Source organism: Sceloporus occidentalis, unplaced genomic scaffold (assembly GCF_023333645.1).
Source record: "Sceloporus occidentalis isolate IW3139 unplaced genomic scaffold, rSceOcc1.0.p SCAF_1, whole genome shotgun sequence".
Lineage (NCBI taxonomy): Eukaryota > Metazoa > Chordata > Lepidosauria > Squamata > Phrynosomatidae > Sceloporus > Sceloporus occidentalis.
The window spans coordinates 182924255-182940761 of NW_028316981.1; the positions used below are offsets into that span (position 1 = coordinate 182924255).

Sequence of the window (16507 nt, forward strand, 5' to 3'; positions counted from 1 at the left end):
CCCTACAATCAGGGGGAGGAATTTGTTACGACCTAAAAAAACTATATTGTCTACAACCGCTCAGAGGACCTTCTCGGCTACCGCTCCTAGATGGCCTGCCGGATGAGATCCATCACATTGCCATCTTAAACAACTTTTAAAAAGCTGTTAAGACAGATGTCTTCCGGCAGGCCTTTCCTGAATAGACTACCGGCCATCAAAAAAGTTGAACCAGTTATACCTCTGACTTCTGCCACAGCCACTCTTGATTTCTTTGTTATTTTAAAGTATGTTTTAAATTTTTGAGTTGTTTAATTGTATTTTTTGGGTTGGGGTGGGGTGGGATATTGGGATACGGGATTGTATGTTTTAACTTGTAAGCAGTTCCAGTTGTGTTACACAGAGAAGCAGGATACAAATAATTTTTATTGTTGTTGTTGTTGTTGTTGTGTGCCTTCAAATTGTTTCCGACTTTTGGCAACACTACCGTGAGATTTTCAAGGACTGAGAGTGTCAGTCAAGGTCAGCCAGTGGGTTTAAAGACCGAGGGGAAATTGAACCTTGGTCTCCAGATTAGTTGTCCAGTGCTCAAACCATTATGGGACGAAACATTAGGAGGAGGAATTATTGATGATCTCCCACTGCAGATAGGCCTGAGAAACACTGCACTATACCAGGCCCTTTGCAGCATGCAGTTGCAGCATTATGCACTTTAACTGCTGTGACTACATCTGATGGAATTCTGTGATCTTCTGAGTTATCTTTGAATGACAAAACAATAAATTATTGTTAATCTACAATTGCAGCCTGTAATAACCCTCATTTGTAGTCCAGGGCACATAATGTTCACTATTCCCCAGCAGAGGGTGCCCCAGATTCATCACACCTGCAGTTCCGACACTTCGGTTTTCTGCTTGCTCTGTTATATGGAGGAATTAAGGATACAGCTCAGTACTGTATGAAGTTGCAGGACTCTTATCAGCAAAGCCTCCATAGTAATTTACTTGGCTTGTCTATATTTGGAACCAGAGAGAAGCTGCTGTGACACGTATCTTGAAAATTAAAAGCATTATGCAGGGGGGAGACCAGATTCTGAGAAACAATATTGCAGGGTTTGGGACAAGAGGAGGCAGAGGCTTGAATCAGTTTCTCCAGGAACTTCTGCTCCAAGAAGTGATTGATGCTATCACCCAAACTTGATATGAGTTACCATGAGTTCATCACCAGCTCTCCAGCAAGGACTTGGCACATGAGGAAATGCATATGTAACTGATGGTCATGCCTTCTCTAGTAACTAGGTGTAATTGGTTTGGAAAGTTTGCTTTAAGGGAGAAGACAGATATCCAAGCAATGCAGTGTGTCATACAACTTTCAGAATCCATACTAGAATAAAATCAGGTCATTATTATTACTATTCAGCTAAAATGCTTGAAATCTTTCACATTTTTTTAAAGTCTTAAGTTTTAAAAAATCAGGTATAAATAAACGTATGATCTCAATATGCATTGTAGAATCTTGTTATGGCCAACACAAGTTGTTGTTGTGTGCCTTCAAGTCATTTTCAGCCTATGGAGACCCTGTTATAAGGTTGTGCGTTTTTTGGGGTTTTTTGCAAGATTTATTCAGAGGGTTTTGTTTTTTGTTTTTGTTTTTGCCTTTGCCTTCCTCTGAAGCTGTGAGACTGTAACTTTTCCATGGTTAACCCGGTAGATTTCCATGGCTGAGCAGGGATTCAAACCCTGGTCCAACACTCAAACCATGCTGGCTGTCTGGACAACACAAAACTAAATAGTTTATTTTATCTTTCCTGGGGTTCTAATCCATTTCTCCAGTTACATCCCAAAGTTATATCTCAGTATCCCAATATCCCAAATCTTCCCTGCCTGGAAACTTCACCTGAACTTGAACTTCAGCAAAAACCTGACAGAGAAGGCTAACTATCTCACAAAACTACAAATCTCAGAATTCCAAAGTATTGAGCCATGGCAGTTAAAATTGCTGTCAAACTGCATTATTTCAGCAGCAGAGATGCAGCTTGTGCTGCTGTTTAAACCTTTTTCTTCTTAATAGATCTTCTGCACTCAGCAAGAAGGGGAAAAAAAAACAGAGGAAGTGGTTGGGTAAACAAGGGAGAACAGTAAAATGCCTGCATCTGAAGCCCCCCCTAAAATTCAGTGAATGTGGCAGCATGATGACATGCTATATGTATGCCTCCTCCTCTGTGTGAAAAGACAGCATGGGGATTATAAATTTATCTCTACACTCATACCGTGGAAAGTCTTGCTTATTCCTTTCTATAGAACAAGCTCCTATTAAAAATACAAGAGCTGAAGCCAGGTAAACATTTGGCCACCCTATCCTGCCAGCCCTCCACAGATTCAACCACCCATGGCTTGAAAATATTCCGAAAATATTAAAAATAAAATAAAATGCAAGCCTTGATTTTGCTATTTTAGATAAGGAACACCATTTTATGATACCATTGTATATAAAGGGACTTGAGCATCCACAGATTTTGGAATCCACAGGGGCTCCTGAAAACAAACCCAAGTGGATACCAAGGGCCCACTATACCTATTTTCATGGAGATTCTTCACTTGATCATGTGTCATATGGCCTGGTTCATTAAGATCTTCCTCTCTCTGCAACTGAGGCAACTTTCCTGGCTAATGTAACCATCTTTATCTCACATATTCCAGGTCAAGCTTTTGTTGCTGCGCAACTTGTAAAATGTAGGCCCAGACCAGCATTATGGAGAGGTGAAAGTGTAATGGACAAAGCTGGAAAGGAAGGGAGGGGAGTTTTCTCCAAGTGCCTGTACTAGAGAGGAAATGAAAAGGCTGAATAGCTTGGGAATGACTCTCAGTCTAGACGGGCTGCTTGGCAAGGGTCACCTGTGACTCAAAAAGTGTCTGGGATACATAAGGAATGGCAAAGAATATTAATGGGGGGAGGGAGTAGTGCCACTCAATAACTCTCTCCCTGTTTCATGAAGAGCGAGAAGCTGAAGAACCCAGAGGAGGTTATTTGTGCCAAGAGTGGTCGCCATTTGGCATAGGGTGCTGTGCCCTTGCACTAACAGCAGCCCTTCATACAATTACATTGTGCTCAGCATTGTGAGATGTTCTGTAAAAGACCTTTCACCTCACTGAGCTTCTCATCTGAGGGAACATGCTACAGGTTGTCCAGTAACCTGGTCTTGGAGTATTTGAGATGGAGGTGGCCAGAATAACCAGCAGAGTTGGATGAGAGTGAACAGAGAGAGAGGAGACTAAGGATTTTATCACATGAGGCTGGAAAAGTAGGATTTTAACAGGATAAAATCATCTTTGGCTAGTACTTATCACACAACATTGTGCCCATCCTGCTCCTGTCTTGCATTTTATTTTTTTGCTTTACTGTATTTTTTCATTGATGGGCAAAACCCATCAATAGGCTCTCCATCTCGCTACTATTCCATGACTGCTTTGTGTGATAGGTCTTGAAATGGCTCGAAGGTACACAACGACAACAACAAATGTTCTAGGATAATACTTGAAATATTAAATTCACTTCATGTCAGCACAAATACATGTATATTGGCTGTCTTGAGTCTTGCTACATTTTCCACAAGCAGTAGTTCATTAATGGAGAATGCTGCAGAGTAAGATTACCACGTTCAGTTTTACTACAGTTAATACCCCATTTTTTCAGGCAGTAGTGGTTGCTGGTGCGTCATCTCAAGGATACAGGAAGAGTTCAGCCTCAAAGATAGACTGAGATATGTGTTTTGTTATTGTATTCCAACAGTGTATTCCCTTCCCTCCCGAATTTTCCAGACAGTTTGTAATAATAAATAGTTCCTGGTCAAGCACCAGAAAGTCTCTGGTTTTTCTGCTGTTCCCATAACACTATAGGCTAAAAGTCATGGCTGTCATAGATTGAAAGAGACGTGTATATTGGCCTTAGATATATTGCTTTCAGCACAGTTTACTTCCAAGTAAACTGGCTTAGGGGGTTACATGTCTTAAGCTTTATACGTGTTTTCTCAGAGGTCCCACAGAGTTCAAGATGAATTAAATCAGAGTAAGACTGGTTAACGTTTTGTATTTATTATTCATACTTATATCCTGCCACACAGCTTTTTAACAAATCCCATAGGGTGGCTTATGCTATATAGAATCAATAAAATATGAAAAAGAAGAGGAGGAAGAAGAAAACCATGACAGCCACAGAATTCAACATGAAATAGTCTGAAGGAATGTAATGGAGAAGAGTTAAATTGTATATGGCCAGTAAAGTAAAGCAGTTTTACTAATATCCTCCTCCTGTTCTCCTCCTCCTTCTTTGGCTTCTTGATTTATATATATATTAACAAACCATCAACTTCACTTACAACATACAAAACAGGGGGGGAAAGAAGAAAAGAGAGAGAAAGAAAAATATCAGTATACCCATATGCAAATACACACACACACATCTAAAATTAAAACTAGACTAGATTAAACATCATATTAAACAGTATACCAAAAGTGTAAACAAGACCAGTAAACACAAATTAAATAATATCCTAAATGCTAACTAAGGCCCAGTACAGACTGCCGGTTTGCGGCAGCCTGGGGCCAATTCTAGGGATCCAGAGTGCACAGCATCTGCACGCTCCGGAACCCTAGCATATCACGGCGGCGCCATTGTTTCGCAGTGCTGTCCACATGACACACGTGTTGATGACATCATGCACATGCCACATCTAAACAGCGTGGCACGCACATGATGTCACCACAACGCTTCAGGGAGCTTACAGTGCCTTGGCAGCATCGCCAGAGGGAGCTAAATACTGGCACAGTGGTATTTAGCCAGATGTTATTGTTGGCTACCAGGCATTTGTTATAATTTCCTCCTTCTGCACTTTTTTGAGTAGGAGACCCAAGTCTTTGCACCTCTTCTCCAAAGCAGTTGTGCAGTTGCCAGAGAAAGCCTGTAGCATGCCCAGCGTCTCCTAGTCAAGACACACCAGGATGTGCTGGAAGTCAAGAAAGTCAGGTTGTGAGCAAGGAGGACCCTTGTGTGCCCCATCACCTCCCATCATCCAAGCCCCCCCCCCCGCCCGTACCAAGTTGTGACTAGGAATGGGGCCCTTCCTAGCCACAGGGTTTCAGGCAACGAGGTCTACCTCCAGACAGCTGGGTTTGCCACATTTCTCAATGCTGTTCCCAATGGGAGGAAGTACAGAATCTCAACACTGAGACTGACTGAAGAAGTGTCAGGCTTTGGGTAGGGAAGCCAGTGAGGGAGGTTGTACCTGATCTCTCTTGTTGATTTTGATTATCATCCCTGCAATTGTTCTTAAATTCAGGGCAGATTCCTTTTTGACCGGAGAGTTGGACGTGGCCAGGAAGATCCCTCAGCCTCTGCTGATAAATGAAGAAAAGAAAGACAATGTGAGCCTGGCCCCCTTCCTTTCCAAGTGATATTGCTGCTGCTCCTTCCCCCTGGATCCTTCTAGAATTTGGGAGCTGGAACTCCAGGCACTGCATCCTTTCCACCCAGTACACAGACCCTTGGTTGCCTCCCCACAGATCCTCCAGACCCCTGTATATCTTCTCACCGAAAGCACTGGCTCTCTCCTCAAGGATCCCCTTCATCTTGTCAGACAGGTAACTGGGGTTCACATAGTGATGGCTGACTGGTTGCCTGCCCAGCAGATGTTACCGCTGGTATCCCCTGCAGAACCACCAGCAATGTTGGGCTGGGATCCTGTTACTTTCAGCCCCAGGAGGCTTTACAGGACTGATAGGGATGCCCACTGAAACTGGCGTAACATTTCTGCTCTTCCTGTGGGAGAAACACAGCAGCCTTCACAGCCTAGAAGGGGAGAGGAGAAGAAGATGTTGAGAAATGGGGTCTCCAACTCTGGATGGCCTCTTTAAATTTCTGTGGAGTTTAGGATCCATCCAGAATGGCCCTGGATGGGTAGCAATGAGCTTATGGGGCAGGGGGCTTGAACTCCTAGATGGGTGGCCAGTACCCTTCTATGATGATCCCTGTGCTATAAGCAACCCAAACAGTGGCCCTGTCTTGGCACTTAGTAGATCCTTTATCTCTCCCCCCCCCCCCCCACCCCGAATCTCCTGTTGTCGGTTCACACTCTCTGCAAAGTTGAATGAGACTCTTGGAGAACTTCGAATCACGCTGTCACCACCCAGTGAATTTGTAATAACCTTTCCTTAACACACACTGGGACTTGTTAAGGATTTGTAGTTCCCTTTCCTTTCTACTCTAAGCAAGCGATAACCGAACTAAGGCACGTGTAAAGAAGTGTAGGAAGAGCAGATACTTTTAAAGAAAAATATTTATTCTATTAATAAAAATAATAGAAATCATACAAGGTCTTTTGACCTTGCAGGTACAAAACGTATAGTTATCAGATATTCATTTCAAGCAAGCCAACAGAATTTTTTTTAAAATAAGGCCTAACTGTTCTAACTGACACATTCCTAAGTAACTGATACAGAGATGGAATCTTCCAGCCTGGATGGTTTTGAGATGTAGTTACTAGCCTTGGCCTGGCACAAACTACCTTCCTGAAATAGGCTTTCTGGAGACTCAACACTGCAGTTTTTCCCAACCGGCAAGACCCACATCAAGGGAGATACTCTCACTCCAGGCTCCCCACTGCAGAAGCTCCACCAACTGATCTCAGAGGCCTTTTATAGCCCTCTGTTGGAAGCTTCCGGAAGAAACTCTCACTCCTGCTCACTGATTGACCAAGTGAGCCTTCCGTCAGTTGTGATGTAATTACTCATTTGCATGTACCTCCCTCTCAGCCTGACTCTTTATTGCCTGACAGAAGTCTTCAAATGACTGGAGGTCCAGTCATTACAGTTAGGTAGCATTGATAGCATTTGACAGGAGTGGGAAGATCCAGTTCCAGTTCCCTCTAAGTGATGTGAATCTCTAATCCAGGAGAGACCTGGGCCCTTAATCAAAGGCCCCATTCACACTACAAAAATAATCTGGGATGAACTGGGGTTGAATCCTTGGTGCTCACACACATCCCGAATGCATTTGATGCACCGGGGGAAGGGGGTCTGGTACCCCCCCCCCATCTGCGATATTCAATACCGTTTTTCCCCAAGGTTTTACTGAAAGATCGACATTGATCTGCATCATTGGCAGTGTGAATATGCTTCCAAATCGATTCCAATCATTCTGTATCATTAAAGAAGGGAGGTGGCTCCATTTTAACCTGAAACAATGGCATGTCTGAATAACACAAGGGTTAAAATGACTAGAAGAGATTTGCAAACCCAAAATGTAATGGGAACAACAAACTAAATATGCATCAGCATATTTGCAGCAATCTCCATAGCCTTGGGACAAAAAAAAATGAGAGTGAATGCCTTCAAAGAAAGTCCAAAAGAAGTGAGCTCTGCACCAAAGTTGGTGGCAGAATCAAACCCTCAAGATCACTGACAATTGAAGAGAAATCCAAGAGTACAGGACAAAATCTTCATGCCCTGTGGAAGCTTCCAGCTGAAGCAGACATTAGGAACAGTGAAAGAACCAAACAAAATCCTAAAGTGTAAAGGTATATGTGAACTGAACACTAAAGTGAGGATAGTCCAAGCCCTTGTATTCACCATCAACATGTGTGGATGGAGAGTGAGAAAAGCGGGTAAGGAAGGAAATCAACTAATTTGAGATGTAGTGTTGGAGAAGAGTGCGGAGGATACCATGGTTGGCCAAGAAGACAAACAAATGGGTTTTTGAACAGAACAAGCCTAAACTCTCCCTGGAAGCCACACTTTCATTTTTTGCATGAAGAGATTTACATCTGTGAATCAATTCAAAATCAATTCATTGTTCTCACTATGTTTTAAGGCAGCAAATCTTTCTGTGGCATTTAAATCCGATTTATAAGTTCCCATTCACCACTCTTCTGGATCAAAACAGAGGCACCTCCATTTTGTGAATGGTGACTGTGCGATCTGAATTGATCTGATAGCGCATTCATGCTATCGGAGACACAGGACGTTGTGGCTCTTAAAAAAAAAACGCTAAGAGATCCGGTGCCAAATGCACTGGCTTAAATGGGCTTTTCTGTGCCCCCTCCCCCAAAAAAACAAACACTGCACCACGTACAATCAGTGCAAGTCTGAATGGCAGGGAAATAACATGGTTTCCAAACCGGGTTATTTTATTGTGATCAAATTGAGGCTGTCGTACTTTGGCCGTGTCATAAGAAGGCATGACTCATTAGAAAAGACAGTAATGCTATGGAAGGTAGAAGGTAGCAGAAAACATGGAAGACTGACGCTAGGTTACTGGCCTGAGCCTGTAGGACCTGAGCAGAGAGGTTGAGAAGAGTGGGTCTTGGATAAGTCTCATTCATTGGGTCACAACAACGAAAGAGCAAACACCTCACAAGTACAGGACTCTTCATACGCAGAGGCCTCCTCATGAGGAGAACTTCTCCTAGAAGCCTTGCTTTAGCTGTCCTGGCTCAATGCTAGGGAATTCTGGGAATTGTAGTTTTGTGAGACATTTTGCTTTCTCTGTCAGAGAGAGCTCTGGTGCCACAATCTGGTGCCCAGGATTCCCTAGCACTGAGCCAGGACAGTTAAAGCAGTCTCAAACTGGATTAATTCTGCAGTGTGTTTTGGATGTAACTCACTAATTCTGAGGTTATAGAACAACTGTGATAAATTAGTTTCTTGGAATTACTTTCTACACTCTGATTTCTCTATATTAAGACCAAAAGTAGTAATCCCACAAAGAAATGCTGGCTGCTTATAGCCATAAGCAGGGATAGGTCCTGGAGCAGATATCTCCATCTATTTATACACCAACTATAAAATTGTCTAAGCATTTATCCTGCTCTATCCTGACTTTATTTTACTTCATTTTTAAACCGTGTCACTGTATTTTACACTACATAGTTATACCCCTTTGATTCCACTTAGCTGCTAGGGCAACAGCCTAAGGATTCCTGGAATCTGCAGTTTTGGTGGGACTCACTCATCGCTTTGCCTCAGGAAAGACCACAATTTCGCTTTCACATGTGATAATTAATCATGTCAATTGGCTTGGGTTCGAATTGAATCTACTTCCCTTTCCTTTCGGAATGGCTTTGGACTGGAGTTCCAAATTCCAGGTGTGATAAACTTCTTAGAATCCTCAGCCAGAGAATCCCTTTATGCCTCTGATTCCACAGAATGCAACCAAGGCGGTTAAAGTGAAATTATAGTGCTATAACTGTGTAGAGTGAATGGGTCTTAATAACCTTTTTTCAGAGCCCAGCAGTCTCTTGCTCTGATCTGTTCTGTTTTTGGTGGAGGCGAGATCCCCTTTGTCTTCTGAGGTCTTATTTCTCCATCCCAGCATGAGAAGAAGTCTAAGCTAGGAGTCCAGACTGTCCCATGCTGAGCCTGGGGCGGTGCCTTGTGTGCCATGAATTTATTTGGACAAAATTACATAAAATATTTTCTAAGCAGCTTTTGCAAGGGGTGTCGTAATGGGAACCAGCCGCCCGTGCTGAGAGAAAGATGGTTTCTATCAGAAGAATGGGGCCAGGTTGAATGAAAAACAGGAAGGCAGGAGGAAGGGAACTGGCTTGGAAGAAGAAATGATAATAAACTTAAGCTCTTTATTAATCTCTCTCTAGCTTTCTGTGGCGGTGTCACCATATTTAAGAGAGACATTCCTCTAAAGGACTAGGAGCTGCTGACACTAGGGATCAAGTGTTCTTTATGGACAGAAGGTTGTCTTTCAGAAAAAATAGGAGAAAATCTCAGCAGATTGAGAGAGAGAGAGAGAGAGAGAGAGAGAGACACTGGGTTGGTCAGAGAAATAGATCCTATTATGGCAGGGGCTTATACAAAATGTTGCAGTGTTGTGCTTCACCCTCATGAGAATTTTTCAGATCAGAGGAAAAGTTCTGGAACCAGGAAAGGCACTCTGAGAAGCCTAATCCAACCATTCCTTTTCAAAATACTGACTGTGAACTGCCAGATGCTTGAACAGGTCAATTCCCTCTGCCCTCTGCTTTTCTTTTTTGGATTTGATATCAGCTAGTGCACAAATATCCCTAAACTCGGGCTGTTCTCAGCTATAGCCTTGGTTGATAGATGCATAGAATCTGCATGACGTCTGGATTTTGTTAGATCGCTTTCTTAATGACCCACCATGCCATCCAGATTTTATAAACTGAGAAATTCTTACCAAGCAGAATTAATTTTTTATTTTAATTCAATTCACAAACCTGTGCACTTCTTCGGGCCCAATGTGTCTCTGAAGTATGTAAAAGCCAGTACCTTGTGCCTTTCCCCTCCAGACTGGCAAACAGCCACGTGAATATACTACTAGAGGAAACGATAGTCATGAACTGATACATTCTTAATAACACTTTAGTTTGGTAGACTGCCAGTTAATAGACTGAAATTGTACCTGCTTATTAACAGCACAGGCTGGCACTGGAAGCATGAGAGTGGCTCCAAACAAATCAGATGTTTTAAAAACAGCAAGTTTTGAGAAGGGCTGCAAATTATGGCACGCATGAAAAAGCCTCCACTAAAAGCAGTAAAACTTACTTCTGGGTAAACATCCATAGGACTGTACTCCACATACGGGCTTTAATGTAAAATTCTGCTTCTAGGAAAATCTTTTTTTTGAAAAGAAAAGGAAACCTGGCTTGTGTGACAAAATGTGCATAATTTATTTTGCCTTGCGTAATGTATTACTTAATTTTTAAAATAATTTACTTAAGAATTAGCAATAGCCAACTAATTTGACTTTTAAAAAGTTTCTTCTAGCCATAGGGAGACACAAGGACCTTTAAAAAAAGTTTATTTTTCCAACTCAATGAGAATCTTATTCAGCTCTCCTGTTTCTGAAAATCAGCAAATACCGAAACAGAAAGACTAGAAACTTGCTCTTGGTTTTTAAAAGATGAACAAAGTTATAACTTCTCAGTACTTGCCTTTTGGAAGCTGGACTAAAGACATGCACTCTGCAGACATGATCTGAAGTTTACTCTTTAACTAAAGGGTTAGGACTGGATGATTACTCTTTAATGTATGTATTTTAACCCACATTTCCTTATTGCAGCACCATGATTTTAATGGTTTGTGCCAATGAAGCAGCTTTAACCACTTAAATACAATGATTTGCATTATTGTTAATTCAAGATCAATCTTAAACCTGGTTGATAGTCCAGACTCTGTGCCTTCCTGATAATGAGAAGAAACACTCTGGAAATTATACAAGGTCCTGTGGCCCTCTCCTCCATGGATCTATTAATTGGCTCTCTCAACCCGAAGCCTTGTTCTGCTCTAAACGAAGCCAACAAAATTGTGTGTGTATATACACATGCCTATATATGCAAGGACTAGCTCTGTCAATGTGCTGCTGGCTCATTTTGAGTAAAATTTCTGAAGTTATCAGAGGAATGAGAATCACAGGGATGAAGGTGCTGTTTTTTATTTCCCAGTATAAAATGTTCGTGTCCAGTAGGGGATACTCACCTATGTGCAAGAGGGATGTGTAATTTGGGGCACTCCATAGGATATTTTGACAGTCCCGAGCCCTAGTTCATTGTCATTTTTGTCACAGGTTTTGTTATTACTGGCTTGATATGCCACACTTCACAGCATCCCACATTAGGCAATACAAAAACGTTTTGAATGGCATAGCACTTGATGTCATTCCATAGAGGATGTTTTCCTTGATGAGATAATGTAAGATTTGGCACAGTTGACAACTTATTTTGGAGCACAGAGCCCTAGTTTCTTATTGTTTTAGATGTGCATGTGCATGCATACACACACATTCACACTATTAGAATGATGTACCATGTTGTACAGTTGTTAACTGCCTCCAAGTCAGCCCCAACTCATGGCAATCCTGCAGATGAGACATCTCCAAGACCTCTTGTTCTCCATTGCTCTGCTCAGGTTTCGAGATGTACACCTGTGACCTCCCTGACTGAGTCTAGTTATCTAGCATGTGGTCTTCCTCTCTTTCTATTGCTCCCACCTTTAGTAGCATTATTGTCTTGTCCAATGATTCATGCCTTCTCATGATGTGACCAAAATACAACAGCCTCAGTTTTGTTGTCTTGACTTCCAGTGACAGTTCAGGTTTGGTCTGTTGAAGGACCCATTTGTTTGTCTTTTTGGCAACTATGGTGTTCTCTACACTCTTGTCCAGCACCACAACTTAAATGAGTTGATTTTCTTCCTATCTGCTTTTTTCATTGTCCAGCTCTCACGTCTGTACATGGAGATGGGGAATACAGTGGCCTGGACCATTTTAACTTCAGTGCTCATTTGTATGTCTTTGCACTTTAGATGCAGTTGGACAGTAACCTCTGGGTATAAAAAGCTTCAGGTGAAATGGTATTCATTACTATTGTGTAGAGCACTGCTTCTCAGGTTATCTGATGTAGGGGACTGACAATTACTATTTTTCCCAACATGCCATGGATTGGTACCATATTTGTGCCCATTGGCCACAACTGTTTCCTTCTTTCCTGCAAACTTTCCATGCACCCAGAGGCTCAGGGACCAGCACCAGCTTATGGACCACCACTTTGAGTGGCATCAGTATAGCAAATACTTTCTCTGGAGAGGTGAGTGCATCCCTTTAGGTGACCCAAAGTTTATCTTGGGAGAACAAAGGCCTGGTATTATGTCTGTGATTGCCATCGGGGAGTCATCATACATTCATGCACATTGTTTTAAAGTTATGATAATGAATTGGAAAACTAATTAATTATTTTAATTGAATTTAATTTAATGGGAGCCCTGGTGGCGCAGTGGTTAAATGCCTGTACTGCAGCCATTCACTCAAAACCAGAAGGTTGTGAGTTCAAGACCAGCAAAAGGGCCCAAGCTCGACTTAGGCTTGCATCCTTCCGAGGTCGCTAAAATGAGTACCCAGACTGTTGGGGGCAAATTAGCTTACTTGCTAATTAGCTTACTTGCTGTTCACCACTATGATCTTTGGAATAGCGTTATATAAATTAAACAAATTAAATTAATTATTTTGAAAGAGATAGTTCATTGGTCATCCAGATAAGTGATAGAAGTTAGTTCTAAGCTTAGTGTCTTAGGGTATATAAATATTAGGTCCTTATTTAGCTGAGTGACTAAGCCCTGTTTTAAAGCTTTGTGCAAGAAAGGAACTGTGAATGTGGAGGCTACTTGAGCATTACATTGGCAGCTAGGGCTGGAGAGAGATGAAGATTCTCAGGAGCCAAACCAGACAGTGTCTTCGATTTATAAAGAGCAATAATTATCTCCTGGCGTATTGGTGGTAGGAAAGGGAATGACATAGAAATGCCCTTGAATGTAGAAATGTTCTTGTTTGACCCCGGTGTCATGCCATCATGGCCAATACGGCACTGAAAAGGCTACTTTCTCTTCCCAACTGTGTGCATAGCTTTTTCTGGACATAACCACGTCAGGGTGCAGGGAACGTGTTTACCAATTTGAATGCCACAGTTATGAACCGTGGAAGATTTCTCCTATTATTTGCCCTGAGTCAACACTGACTGGAAACACATGTTACTTCAGCCTAGTTGTGGCAAAGCTAAAGGAGACAGGTTTATTAAAGGAAAAGTGAAGGTGTCATGGTTAGGGTGAGACAGAAAGAAACCAATATTAGTTAAAACAAAACAAAACAAAACTGATATATTTAACCTGTCTGGAGAATTTGCATCAATGCTGCATCCTGCTGTGCCCCATAAACCTGTGGCACATAATTAGAAACGTAGGGAAGGTATCCACACTTTACTACATCTGGCTTTGGAGGAACATAATATAAATATTGACTGGCATTTTGTTGGTTACTTCCCATTAGAGTAGGCCTATTCAATCAATTGTAGAATGGTGAGTCAGCCATTCAGCAGATAAGTGCCATTGGCTCAATGGATCTACTTTAGTCAAGACTAACAACAGGATTAAGGCCAGCATTTTTAACGAGTTATTTATACATCCCCTTTTTTGGATCATGAAGGTATAGATAAGTCACATTTGATAACTTCACTCTTTTTTGCTGTTGTGGTTGTAACTTTTTAGTTACTTTGCTGTTCCAAGGGTGTGGCGTCAATAACTGCTGAAGAAGGGATGCACCTACACTGTAGAGATAATGCAGTTTGATACCACTTTAAGTGCACCATCGTATGGAATCCTGGGGTCCATAGTTTTACAAGGTCTTTAGCCTTCTCTGCCAAAGAGAGCTGGTGTCTCACAATGTCAAACTACAAATCCCAGGATTCTGTAGGAGGGAGCCTTGACAGTTAAAGTGGTGTCAAACTGCATTATTTCTTCACTCTAGATACACCTGAGGAATCTCATGTGGTTCAACTGTTGTCTAATGCTGTGTCTTCTGCTGCTGCCTCATTTTCTACCATAAGGCTTGAGGTGTTGATGGATTAAAGAATACAGTAGTGTGTTTTGCATTAAAGGCCAACACCTGGTTGCATCCAGGTATGGTTTTTAAAATGTTACTATAAGTAACTCAATCCTGTAGCACCTTTAACGGTACTGTAATTAACAAAAAACAGTTTCTAGCATAAGCTTTCGTGGACTGTATTCTTCTTGATTAGATGCTGTCTCCAAGGTGCTACGGGATTCCCTTGTATCTTTTCTATGCTGAAATAGACTAAGACAGCTATGACTTTAAAAGGAATTAATTCATCCAGCATGGGCAAGACCTTGGGCAAGTCACAATCTCTCAGACTCAAGAGGAGAGCAATGGCAAACTCCCTCTGAAGAAACATGCGAAGAAAACTCTATCATAGGTTCACCTTAGGCTCACCATAAGTTAAAAATGATTTGGAGGCAAACAACAAAATTCATTTACCAATGGAAACTGGAATGCCAGGAGTTACCCTTACAAAATTCCTCCTAAATATTTAAGTGGAAAAGAGATTCTACCTAAACTTTAGGCAGAATTTCCTGAAAGTAACAGCTGTTCAACTGTAGAAGATGCTGCCTCAGAGAGCGGTGGGGGTCTTCTTTGGAGTTTCTAAAATAGAGATTAGATGGCTATCTGTAGGTAGTGCTTTGACTGTGTATTCCTGCATGGCAGGGGCTTGGACTGGATAGTCCTTGGGGTCTCTTCCAACTCTAGGCCTGTATGATTCTAGCATTGTGACTATAATGGTAACTATTGGGAAGAGTCTTCCTGAAATGATAACTCTAACTTATTACTTTTAAAAGGAGGTTACAAATGGCCCATTTCCACTGGTGGAATAACCTGTGTTCCAATTTCGCTCTGCCTCACTATAGAAGTCGATTCCAAAAGGTCCCTCATTCTTATTATGAAAAGGGATCCTTTTGGAATCGATTTTTATCCGTTGGAACCCTTGTCGTTCCCATTGGGGCTGGGGGAGGCGGAGCAGCCCTTTGGCTGGTTACCCCCCCAGCCCCTTTGCACCAGTGAGCTTTGCCAGGACACCACGCCTCACCTTGCCTCGCCACTCTGGAGGCCGCTCCAATTGCGGGCCCTGCATATCAGGCCGTGATGGCTAGCCTTCATCCTGGGCCCCCTCAGGCGAACTGGACCCAACGGACCCGGATGGCAGGATGGGGGAAGGACATGAGTGACTCATGGACCAAAGGGTGGCCCTTCGATGCGCCCTCTCGCGGGGGGGTTGGAGGAGTGGTGCACCCCAGAGGGTTTCCAACACCTGAGGAGTGTGTGTGTGTGGTGAGTGCCTTTTCTGGAGCGTCTGGGGTGGCGGTGGAGCAGGCGGGAAAGAGGAGGGAGCACAGAGGCTGGGGAAGGTAGCAGAGAGGAGGAGGTAGAAGTGGAGAAGGAGGCGGTGGACCAGAAGGAGGCCGAGACTGGAGGAGATGAAGGCAAGGCCAGGGGACCCGAGAGGAGGAGGAGGAGGTGGATGGACCCCCTGTGGTGCACAGAACACCCGGCTGACCAATCAGAAGGCAGCTGAGGTCCAGCCAATAGAATGTGGGCTGGGACTTCTGGACATTCCGGGTGTCCATTGGTTTTGGCAGTTGGAATGTTGACAGTTGGGATTTGACAGTTGAGGGAACAGCTGAGTCCAAGAGAAGTCTGGGTTCCATGAGTTCCTGAAGGAAGAGTCAGTTAGGGCTTGGGATCCTGAGAGTGAGGGTTCCAGGGATAGAGAAGGACGGTTAGGGGTAGAGTCTGAGTGGGAAAGGGCTCCCTACTGTTACACTTCCAGGACTCTAGGAAAGGGAGTGGCTGGAGTGTGATATCCTGCGGGATACTGTTAACCTTGGTGACTGTTAGGTCTAATTTTAAGAGAGGAACTTAATAGAAGGATTGAGTGAATCTTAGTTATAAGAAACTGGTGATTTAGATAAAGATTTATAAACCCAACGGTAACTGTAACAAAGTAGAAAGTAAAATTACATAAGATAGTATATTAAAACCAACACTGTTAAACCATCTTGTAAATAAAGTTTTATTTGTTTGATTCAAGAAGGACACGCCTGGACTTGAGTTAATACCACGCTACTCACAATACAAAACACGGGTGGCAGTTGTGGGATAA

At 42.6% G+C, this 16507-nt stretch overlaps 1 protein-coding gene across 2 annotated transcripts in view; it reads right to left on the bottom strand.

Moving 5' to 3' along the window:
- Positions 1–15497, bottom strand: part of HAUS7 (HAUS augmin like complex subunit 7) — a 46571-nt gene extending 31074 nt beyond the window's left edge. The window contains exons 1-2 of one of the 2 annotated variants that reach the window (XM_089485856.1): positions 5567–5964; positions 5261–5372 (exon numbers count right to left, since the gene is read on the bottom strand). In XM_089485856.1, the coding sequence (XP_089341982.1) occupies positions 5261–5290 (30 nt within the window). In that variant the 5' untranslated portion in view covers positions 5291–5372; positions 5567–5964. Of the gene's footprint in view, positions 1–5260; positions 5373–5566; positions 5965–15433 lie in introns of those variants that run through there. The other variant, XM_089485847.1, reaches the window with a different exon arrangement.
- Positions 15498–16507: the final 1010 nt, after the last annotated feature.